The sequence below is a fragment of the Rutilus rutilus genome, assembly GCF_951802725.1.
Source record: "Rutilus rutilus genome assembly, chromosome: 9".
Lineage (NCBI taxonomy): Eukaryota > Metazoa > Chordata > Actinopteri > Cypriniformes > Leuciscidae > Rutilus > Rutilus rutilus.
Genome location: NC_140223.1, coordinates 9,273,415 through 9,285,914, shown reverse-complemented (window position 1 = coordinate 9,285,914; position 12,500 = coordinate 9,273,415). Strand labels below are relative to the sequence as shown.

The 12,500-nt window shown below is 37.0% G+C and overlaps 1 protein-coding gene across 1 annotated transcript in view; it reads left to right on the top strand.

Annotated features, from left to right (window-relative positions):
- Nucleotides 1-12,500, top strand: part of tiam1b (TIAM Rac1 associated GEF 1b) — an 86,748-nt gene that overhangs the window by 38,544 nt on the left and 35,704 nt on the right. Inside the window, 7 exon segments of the mRNA XM_084418648.1 lie at nucleotides 969-1,054; nucleotides 1,980-2,844; nucleotides 5,301-5,510; nucleotides 7,230-7,503; nucleotides 8,657-8,829; nucleotides 9,968-10,284; nucleotides 10,286-10,343. Coding sequence (XP_084274774.1) covers nucleotides 1,990-2,844; nucleotides 5,301-5,510; nucleotides 7,230-7,503; nucleotides 8,657-8,829; nucleotides 9,968-10,284; nucleotides 10,286-10,343 — 1,887 coding nt within the window. The 5' untranslated portion in view covers nucleotides 969-1,054; nucleotides 1,980-1,989.

Here is a 12,500-nt window from a genome sequence, read left to right as displayed (position 1 = left end):
AGCTACTATCCTATATAAACACAAATACTACATCAAAATCACATGATAGCTTTGTGTTCGTAATGTTATTAGCTTAAGTTTTGTCATCTCAAATGGAGATATGCACATTTACAAACTTGCGACAATCAGTTATGAAACATGAGAAAGTCAATGGTGTTTAATTTCATTGACATTGCAAAGTTTGAAAATGCACATGTGCAAATGAGTTTTGTTTAATCACATATAAGCGGTCATATAATAACATATAAATCATGTGTTTGGAGCAATTCTGCAATTCTACACTGACCTTGAGCTGGTATTTATTTATGGTTGGTTTGTGCTATGAGGGGATCCAGTGAGAAAATTCTGCATGAATAGGCTCTTTACTTCAGAATATTCAGAATAATCATGAAACTAATCTCAGCGGAGTGACTTCTTTGTGTTTCTTGCGAATCTAATGCCATCGGATCAGTGTGTGTCAGGAAATTTAGTGCATGTCTCTCCACTGCATATTAATGTCTGGGAATGTTTGTTTTTAGTTGAATAATTTCGAGCATGCTATTCATTAGTGTACTCAGCAGTGTGTGTTAACTGACCTCTCTCTCTTACCGAATGAAAAATGGGTCTTCTGGATTTCATTGTGTATATATTTCCACTCATGCTGCTGCTTATTAGAAGCAGCAGTAACCGCAGGTTGATATATCTGCGACCACACACACACACACACACACAGCCTCTCATGTGGCGGCTCAGAGTGAAGTCCGTCATCTTGTGTTTGTTGAAGCTGTCCAGAGCGCCTGAACATGTGTGGTCTCCAACCACAGCGGCGAACCTCTTCCATCGCTCTTTCGGTTCTAATTCTGTCATATTTCTCGGTGGTTAGTCTAATTTTATCCCACAACAGCGCTTACCCTTGTGCCGCCTCAGAAACTGCTGTGTGTTCGGATTCTTTTGGATAGCAAATTTATAACTCTCTTCTCTTTCTTCAGATTGTGTAAGTCATCCGTAACGGCAGGAGCTGATCTGTATGCAGAGTGAACTCTATCATGACCGTGATGCCATTGCCACACCGCAGGTAATATCTGAAACAGTCGCACTGTACCTGTCAGACTCAGCTAATGCCACTGTGTGAAACTCATCTCACTAAGAATGAATTAAAAAAAATATATCAAATTTCATTTTATTTTTGAATGTGTTGTATTATATTTAAGTATATAATTCTATAAGTAAAATAATACACATTTTGCTTAATTATTATTGAAAATAATTGTATATATTATATACTATATACAGTGTGTGTGTGCACGCGCACATGTATATGTACATTTATGTATATGTGTGTGTATATCATTTCAATTATATCTTTTTTGTATGTGTATGTAAATAATTATTATAATAGAATTTTTATTTTATTATTATGTAAAATGTATATTATTTATATATATTTATTTTATAATAAGTTACATTATTTTATATATATATATATATATATATTATTTCAGTAGTAATAAAATATATTTTCAGTAATAATTTATAAATATATTTACATATATATTTAAATTATAAATAATAATAAGTACATTAAAAGATTTGTTTACACAGATTTTTTGTTGACTTTTCAGAGGCAGCATAAATGCAATCCAGTAATTGGCCTTAATTATTTATATATATAATATACAGTATATATATATTTTTTTTAACGTGCTAATAGATTTCATTCATATTTTCATATATTTGAAAGTATTGCTTTTTTAAAATAATACTTATACATTTCATAATGTTTATCTTTAACTACACATTACCATATTATTCACAATAATGAACCAGCTCCTAAGATTAATTTATAATCAGACTGTACAGTACAATATCCACTCAACTGTCATTAAAATACTAACAGTGGAAAAAGTCTTAATTTTGTTGCATGACCTCTGTGTGTGTGTGTGTGTGTGTGTGTGTGTGTGTGTGTGTGGTTTTTTTTTTTTTTTTTTTGTCCGCTGCAGATCCTGAGCCATGGGTAACGCAGAAAGTCATAGTGGCGGCCATGGTTATTATGGAGCCGGTCAGCGGCACCTCTCCCGAAAGCACATGTCCCGCTCGCTCCGTCTGTCCAGCAAGCAGACGTACTGTTCCCGCCGAACGCCATCCGGAAAGCCGGAGCACCGCAACTCCGAGACCAGCACGCGCTCCAGCAGCACTCCCAGCATCCCTCAGTCCCTCGCCGACCACGGCCTGGAGCCCTTCAACGATTCGGACATGCTGCCCGACTTCAGCGGCCCCATTTGGGTGGACCGTGTGGCCATGAATCTCAGACCCGTGTCCTTCCACAACCATCCGGCACATTCTCCCACACCGTCCCACACCGGCACCGCTAAACAGGCCTCACAGGACGACGCCAAGCCACCAGAGGACACGACTCTGCACACACGGGACGGCTCCCAAGACGGCTCCAGCTTCAAGAAGAAGCGCTCCAAGTCTGCGGACATGTGGAGGGAGGACTCGCTGGAGGTGTCCTTATCCGACATGAGCCAGGATCACCTGACCAGCACCGAGGAGATCGGAGACACTCCTGAAGACTGTGAAGCCCGTCAGCAGGAGCTGCTGGACTCAAACCGCGCCAATTCCTTAGACGGGCTCTACGGACCGAAGAGTCCCACTTGCAGGCCAACACATGGACGCTATGCCAAATGGCACAAAGGTGGGACTACAAGCAGAGAAGGGGACGAGGATAAAATGATCTCGCCCTGTGAGGACGATGGCGCCGCTTACACCGCGTATACACTGCCCTGCCGTCGCTCTCACTGTCTGTCAGAGGGACCCACCAATCAGCAAGGAGCCATGCAAGGGAGGCGGGCACAAACCATACAGGTGAGTTTTGCTTGGGTAGCCCCGCCCACAGTGAAATCTGATTGGTCCAATGTTACTCAATGTTACACCCCAAATACGTTCTGATTGGCTGTAATTGTGATGTATCCAGGGTTATTATTGCAAACATTTGCGTTTAGTTTCGGCAAGACAGCATGTTTTATTTTCATAACTTGTAACTTGATGTACTAAAATAACTATATAGACCTATTTAAAAAAATAAAAATAACACAACAAAATTACTAAAACTTTAACTAAAATAAATATAAAAATAGAAACTAATTAAAATATTATCTCTAAAATTGTAAAATAAAAATACAATTATATTTTTGTAATTATTTAGATTTTTTATGTATAATTATTAAACATAAATACCATTATATTTTCATAAATAGTACTTTTTATGTAAAATATTCACACATTATATTTTTATAATGTATGGGTACTTTTATTTTATCTATATAAAATATAAATACCATTATATGTTATCATTATTTGTTTTTTATATTCTATCTAGTAAACATGCTGTGTTTATAAATAATAAAATAAATACCATTATATTTTTGTCACTTTACACAAACATTTGATTGTGATAATTATAATTGTCCTGTTCAGTCTAGTTCACTAAGTGGAAACAATCAAAAACAGAAACTGGAAAAGGTTTCAGATGTTAGTAAAGTGAAGTGTAGTTAAGTGCTTTTGAAACGGTTGCTTCCTTGTAGTTAAATTATTACTAGCTTCTCCAAAACTAATGTAAAGGTGGGTTCTGTTCACACTAACAGCAGTTAGATCAATTGCCATCTCTAAGTGACTGTACTGTGTGTTGCTATTTTCTATGTGATCACATGAGCTCCACTATCTGTTCTCCTATTGGTCGCCACCGCATCATATTATTACATTTACATAATGTTGAACTCTGTACAACTTTGAGGATACTTATGTTGTTTCAAATGCGCAAATCTCATTGAACATGAATGGCTTTGTTTGAATGATTAGGGTCATTCAGTGAATGTGAGTGTAATGTTGTGCTAGTGTAGGTGTACAGTAGGGAATTTCACTCTTGCTATGAATGTTCGCTGCGGTTAATCCCCCAGAATCCATCAGAATCTCCTCATGTAGAGAGATTGTACTTATGAATGACTCATTTGTGTGTGAGTGCACACAAACCCCACTATTGTTTCACATCAGACAGTGTTATGATTTCACTTGAAGCTCATAGATAAAGTATGTTTATAAAAAAAAAAAAGATGTTTTATATTTTTATTAAAATATATATATATATATAAAAAAACTTATATAATGTGATTTATATTTTACATTTTTATAGATGTAAAAAAAAAAACAAATAATAATGAAAAATATAGCAGTATCTATATTTATTTTTCACGTAGATAAAATAAAAAACTACTATAAAGATGATAATATTTTGAATATTTATCGATAAAATATTAAACAAAAAAACGAATAATTTAAACATTTATTAATGTGTTTATTTTCTATATTTTTTTAAATATAAAAAATCCATAAAATGTTACAAATTGTATTGTATTCATATTTTATAAATGTATAGATAAAATATAAAAAATGCCATTGCACTACCATGGTTATTTGGACATCATTTTAAAAGACATTTTATTTGTTTTGTTTTTTTGCAATACCTTGTAAATACCATGATATATATTAAAGTACCATGGTATTAACATCACTTTACCATAGTACAACCGCAATCTGTTCCTATAGACACTCTAACTGTCAATCGCTGTGACGTGTGTTGACAGTCATAGTGCATTGTGGGTAGTGGACTGTCACAGTGTCCATATGGTGGTGGTTGTTTTTTCCTGATGATCCTCTGTGAGAACAGCTCGCTTCGTTTGTCATGCTAATGAGCTGTAATTGACAAAGGAACGTGACTGAGAGAAAGAGAATGAGAAGGAAAGTTAGAGAGAATTTATTTTGGACTATATTTCTTGCACATATACAGTATGCGTGTGCATACTCGAGCGTTTCAGTTACATGTAGGCATTTGCTACAGCAACAAAGAAAAAAGATAAAACCAGGAAATCCCTGTGACTCTCCCTCCCTGTGAGGCACCATCGGTGAAGATGAATGGCATGCCAGGCCACACAGTCCAGTCATGTGACTCCCGCTAGATGCCGGGTTTGGTAGCTAATATCCCATCATTCCCCAGCATTAGTGCAGAGTGTAATTGTATAGTCAACTGTACAGCACTATAAGTTGCCAAACGCGGTTCAGACAGCGCTGTGGTCTCTCTCCACCATCTCTAACATGTTCACTTCAGCATGTCCACCGCTTCTGATGACACAGCGTGCTCCGGGCAACAGGTAGGAGGAATGAAGATGTGTTGGAGAAGAGCCACGTTTATCAGAGTGGATCTTTCAGTCTGTCATTTGAGGGTTTCTGAAAACACGTGCATCTCTTCTTTTCCCGTGTGTATTCAGGATGTCACGGCGGGAGACGGCAGTGATTATGAGGACAGTGGTATCGACGGGCTGACGGGGGACAGCGAGGCGTCTCAGCATCAGGCTCGCCGCTATAAGACCATGTCCGCGTCGTTCTCCGTCTACTCCACGTCAGCAGGGGGCGCCTTCGCCGGGAGCGACAGCGGGAGCAGCAGCGGGGCCGGAGCCGGACCCTCAGATGGCACACAGGTGGACAATATGAGATGTTTCTTCAGTTCTTCTTTTATACTAAGGTTCCATCCAACCATCAGTAAAAACTAGGGGTGTAACAATATATCACAATACAAAAATGCAACAATATGTATCGTAGACAATTACAATATGTATTGTGTTTACAAGGTGTGAGAAAAAAATCAAGTTTACTGAGTTTTAGTGTTAGTACTACATTAAACCACTATATATAATGTTGAATATAATGTGTAATAATGCAACGGGGGAATATTTGTGGGTCCTGATAGTGCTAAATGTCTGATGTTACCTGTAAAAAGTGGCCTTCATTATTTAAAATATATCTAGTCAGTGAAAGAGTGCATATTCGTCTAAAATAATTCTGTATTTTCAGCTTCAGAATCATGAATATTTTTATTCTGGCGTCACTACTGTCCTGTGCTTTGGGTTTCCAGCACCAAGTCCAAGCCTATTCATTTACACCCACAATGCAACACCAAATTTATCATTTTAATCAACAGTACATTTTTTGTTAACCTTTTATCATATGTCTTGGTGTATCGCGATAATATCGTATCGTGAGTTCAGTATCGTGATATTTATCGAATCGTGATATGAAGGTATCGTTACATCCCTAGTAAAAACACTTTAACATCAGATAGTTGCAACGTCAGTGCATGCATGGCCATGAACAAACATCCCGGCAACTAAGTATTGTTAATTAAAATAAAATATATATAAATAAAAACGTGCGAAAGGAGCGTTTGTAAAATATGCTGTATTTTTGTTAATTCCACTGGGTGCCACTAGTGTTGCAGAAACTACATACCTCACCTTTAAATAAATATTTATTTATTTATAACGTTTCAGAGGTGTCTAACGCTATTATATTTTATTGCAATATAATGAAGAGTTGTGACGTGATATTCACCATGGCCACAACTGCAATAGGCAAATAATTAATGCTCATTAAGATATATCAAGCATAAAAACTTTAAATGACTGTTATTTATTTATTTATATATAAATAAACAATAATTTATAAATACATTTTCTATGTACATTCCACAGAAAACAGTGCAGAATATGAAAAAAAAAATGTTTTGGTGTTTGGTGCCTCTGAAACATCTTGGCATTTATTCATATATGTGACTCTGGACCACAACACCAGTCACATGGATAAATTTTTTGAAAATATATATTCATATATCACATGAAAGCTGAATGCATAAACTTTCCATTGATGTATGGTTTGTTAGGATATAACAATATTTGGCTGAGATACAATTATTTGAAAATCTGGAATCTGAGGGTGCAAAAAAATGGAAACATTGAGAAAATTGTCTTTAAAATTGTCCATTTATGTTCGCGATTGTGCTGCATTCACTCACAAAAATAAATGTTTTATATATTTACGGTAGGACATTTACTAAATATCTTCATGGATCATGATCTTTACTTAATATCCTATTGATTTTTGGCATAAAAGAAAAATCGATAATTTTGACCCATACAATGTATTGTTGGCTATTGCCACAACAGTTTATAAATGGTACATTATGTACAGTAAGAGATCCGAGACTTTAATTAAGAATGTAAATAGGGCACATTTTTATGACCAAAAGCACTTTATTTCCATGAGACCTGAGGTAGACAAGTGAATCATATGTTATTTGTGATGCAGTTCAGCATCTGTACGTTGCTAACAGTCGTGCTGGACCTGTGTGTGTGTGTGATCAGGGAGTCTATGAGAACTTCCGTCAGGAGCTGGAGCAGAACGTGAGTCCGGCCGAGCTTCCCGAGGAGAGAAGCTCAGCGTTCAGTGATGAGCAGAGCAGTGTGACTCTGAGCTCCGCCTACCACACCGACCCGCTGCTGAACGTGGCCGCCGTACAGGGGACAGTGCGCAAAGCCGGACGCCTCGCCGTCAAAAACTTCCTGGTGCATAAAAAGAACAAGAAGGTGGAGCTCGCCCCTCGCCGCAAGTGGAAGAGCTACTGGGTGTCCCTCAAAGGTGTGTGTGTGTGTTTCTGAAAGATGTGAGCGGTTACCTGACATCACAAACAGGTTTTACAACTTTCCGTGAAAGCGTTTGAAAGAGAAGGGGACGATTATGTTTGTTGTGTTTTGTTGTGTTATATGGGAAGGTCCAGAAAAAGATCTGCAGAATTAAAACGCCTATCATTCACTACTAGTCACCACTGACACACGTTTATTGCATATTCTGGCTAATTTGATGTTTTCAGCTACTAATAGGAGTAAAAACATATAATATTGTGAAATATTTGTACACTTTAAAATGAAAAAATGTAATATATATATCAGAATTTTCAGCATCATTACTCCAGCCTTTAGTGTCTCATGATCCTTCAGAAATCAGTATAATATGCTGATTTGCTGCATATTATCTTTTTTTTTTTAAGGCCGTCGTGAATGAAATTGAAGTCGCAGTAGTCCTTTTGTTCCCTATTGTGATGGATATCCGAGGTATACATGTATAAACAGCTTCTTGAACAAGAATAAATGTAGGGCGGGACTTGATTTTGTCCATGGGGAATTGATTGGATGGCTGTGGTTTGCTGTCGGTCAATCTCATGTGAGTGTCAGGTTGTCCCGCCCTCACGCCAGTAAACACATCATCAGAGAAGAGAAGAGAAGAGAAGAGATGTAACTGCAAGAATTTTGATTAAAGATTACGAGGAGGGCATATGAATTACAAAAATAATGATGTGCAGGGATAAAACATTTATAATAAATAAATACTTCAATATTGCATAAAAACAAAAACAAAAAAACAAGAACTGTCAATTATTTACATTTCATGGTAACTTTAATTGGTCTTAGGTTAATTTCCTTAGGTTAATAAAAAAAAATCTTACTGACCTCAACTGGACCCTGAATGATGTAATTGATACAGTGTGAAAACAGAACAAAATCAAAGCTAAAACAATCCAATTAGTGTGTGTACATGATATTGGATTTTATTTAAAAAAGCAGCGCTGCATTTCTTATTTTGGCCACTGGAGAGCAGAGTTCAATCAATAAAGCTGTAAAACTCCAATCTATTGGATATCCTGCTCCCGTTCCCCTGGAAACAGCGACTGAGTCTGTAGTGTTAATTGAACTCACATTAACTCTTGTATGATTGTTTTAATTTGTCCTCCCAGGATGCACTCTGTTTTTCTACGAGACAGACGGGCGATCGGGCATCGATCACAACAGCATCCCTAAACATGCCGTGTGGGCCGAGAACAGCATCGTCCAGGCCGTCCCGGAACACCCCAAAAAAGATTTCGTCTTCTGCCTGAGTAACTCGCTCGGAGACTCCTTCCTTTTTCAGGTAACTGTGGAAAACCCCTTTTCAGATGCTAATACTGAACTGAGAGATTCATATATAAATATTTGACTCACTATTATGTTCAGAATGGAATGGTAACATACTTACTGCATACTACACCATATACTACTTTTTACCTAATCTAGTTGCCTAATAAACCATATGTTTATTGTTGACTCTTTACAAATTTGTTCCTCTTTCGAAGTCGATTTGGATACAAGTGTCTGCTAAATACATCTAAATGTCATTTTTTTACAGTGTGCATTATGTCATAATAAACAGTAGTATGCTACTTTGTTGTCAAGGCCTAACAAATCATTTGGCTCATTTAATTATTAATACTAAAAAATGTATTTCAAAGTCAAAACTCTCAGCTATTAGCTACTTATTAGGGGTGTAACAATATATCGTGTCACAATATATCACAAAAATGCAACAATATGTATCGTGGATAGTTACAATATGAATTGTGTATACAGTAGTTCACTCAAAATGAAAATTACTGTGCATGAAAAAAATTGTTTCAGTGTCAGTACTACATTAAACCACTATATTTAATGTTGAATATAATGTATAATAATGCAATTGGGGAACATTTGTGGGTCCTAATAGTGCTAAATGTCTGACGTTACCTGTAAAAAGTGGCCTTCATTATTTTAAATATATCTAGTCAGTGACAGAGTTCATATTTGAAATAATTCAGTATTTTCAGCTTCAGAATCATGAATATTTTTATTCTGGTGTCTCTATTGTCTTGTGCTTTGGGTTTCCAGCACCAAGTCCAAGCCTATTCATTTACACCCACAATGCAACACCAGATTTATCATTTTAATCAACAGTAATTTCTTTGTTAACCTTTTATCATATGTCTTGGAGTATCGCAATAATATCGTATCGTGATATGTATCGAATCGTGACATGAGGGTATCATTACACCCTTACTAACTTTATCACTCTGAGAATGGAAAGTCAAGTTGATTGCATTGCATTGTGGGATACCGGGGGTTGGAATACCAGCTATTCCTTGCATACAGAGAATTTGCCTACCGTGCACCAAATACATTCTACATACCGCAAGGAATAGTGAGAGTAGTATGTTAAGATGCTATTTAACCTTTGACCCCTTCACCTCTTTCTGTAGACCTGCAGTCAGACAGAGCTTGAAAACTGGATCACGGCCATCCACTCAGCCTGTGCCGCGGCCTTCGCCCGCCAGCATCACCGAGAAGACACGGTGCGTCTGCTGCGCGCGGAGATACGGAAGCTGGAGCAGAAGATCGACATGGATGAGAAGATGAAGAAGATGGGAGATATGCAGCTCTCTGCTGTCACCGACTCCAAGAAGAGGAAGACCATTCTGGAGCAGGTTATTGATTGGTTATTTACAACGTTTGGGTCCAAATTTACATACAATACAACATGTTCAGAGTCAGATCATCCACTGAAAGTGAAATACAGCACCAAGCAGCAAAACCACTGCCAATCAGAACATATTTGATGTTGAGGTGCATTCAGTCGTTTTTACATATATATATGTATATATGTGGATTTGTGGGCACAGCGTGATTAAAATGTAAACAAATGACAGACAAAATGTCTTGACGTTCAAAATTGATGTTGCTTTCATCTGGTTAAGACAAAAACGTGTTAGTTTTACATAGCTGTCGAATAGTCTCTGTCTGTTCTGTTTTGTTTCCCGTAATTATTGTATCAATATCCAAAACCCTTTACGACACAAACATCTCGGTGTCCGCTCACTCTGCGCTGTATTATCTGCAGATTTTCATCAGTGTAATTTTGATGCTGTCTGGTCACTATAGGGGCTTTCGCACCAGAGGAACCTTTTCATAGTTTCTAGAACTATTGGCGGAAGTTCCCAGATTTTGGCATGTTCGCTCCGCAGGAACTAGGAACTATTTTAGTTCTAGGAACTCCTTTTAGAGGAACTAATTTCAGTGTTTCCCCTACCATTATATAAGGGGGGCGCCCCGCCCTCCTAACGGCTCCCCCCGCCCCCCTTGGAGGTCAAGTAAATTTGATTTGATTTTCTTTATAGCGACAGATTACAATTTGTTATTTTATAAAAAAAAAAAAAACTAAATGGCCCTTAAGTAATATGTTATTTATCTTATTTCCACGATGGCATGTCTTTTCTGTCTGTGTTTACAATTATCCCAATGAGTGCGCACACTCACACACAAACAAACACTTGCGTCACATACAGTTGAGCACTAGCGGACAGAGAGCGCGCGGCTGGAAATGTGTCGCTGAACTGAAGATGGCAACACTCGCTCTACTGCGAGTAGCAGCCGGAGTAGCTCTCCTGCTCCAAGTCTAACGCCCGTTTCACATATATTTCGTTTGCGGTGAGTATTTTTTTTCCGTACCCATGTTAACAGAGCTTTCACACTGCACGAGGATGCAGTCCGTCGATGATCGATCTGTTCCAGTTGCGGTGCGTATACAGCAGTGCAGAGATCGTTTCTGCACCGAGTCTATTTCTGCTGTGCTGCAAACGCTGAATTAAAGTGACAGCGCATGTTTCGTGGTCAAAATGAACACCGATTGACCTGAAAATGTAGTAATTTCACCATAAGTGCGATTAATTAAATAAAATGTAGTAATCTCACCATAAATTTATTTAATTAATTACTACTTTTTTCACTTTAAGACTGAGTTAAAGCAAGGAAAACTACAATTTACCTCAACAAGGCGACATAATGAACAACACTCGTCTTATTCGTGGAGGTGGAAAAACAAGTTCTTTGTGACATGCAAGATTTATTGTATTAAAATTTAAATACAAAAGATTTTAATATAAGTACATGGTTAAATATTTTACCACTTGCTTGAGCAACTTAATATATAATTATATAGAAGTAATGTATTGAATAATACATTGTTTAAATTGTGTTTACGTGAACGCGCGTTCACAGCAGTGGTGCGTCTGACAGGATTATTCTCTCCAATAAATGCATCATAGAAATAAAAACTTCTCATAAAAAAAGCCCATTTAAAATTTATATATATATTGGTTAGTATTTATAAATCTTTTTTTAGTTGTTAGTTAAAAAATAAAACTATTTAAGCTCTGGTCCATTAATATTAACAAATACTTCTATAAATTTAACAAAGGTTATTTGCAAAAGTCAATTTTAAAAAGATTTAAATATGTTTATTTATTTTTTTAAAGAGATATCTTATGTTAACATTTTTTAACTTTTACAAACCATTACCCTCCCAGACAACCAATTTATGTGACAGATAGATAGATAGATAGATAGATAGATAGATAGATAGATAGATAGATAGATAGATAGATAGATAGAGATAGATAGATAGATAGCGTCTGTGTCAATTTTCCCCAAACCAACCAGTGTTCGCTGAATGGCCGAACACACGCAAAACACCAGCATTTTTAAAAAGGCTGTGTAAACACACAGATTATAGCCTATATATTTACTCCAGAAACGAACTCTACGAACATGAAAAACAGTGATAGATGAACCTTAACCTTTACGCTAAGGAGAAAATCCAACGCAACTTTGAGGGGACTAAGCGAAACATGATTATGTATTTCTGCTCAGCTAGCAACACTGGACATCAATCACATGGCATATGCTAATACATTTTCATGTACTGTCGGAGCACGGAGAATGCGAGCACTGTTCGCT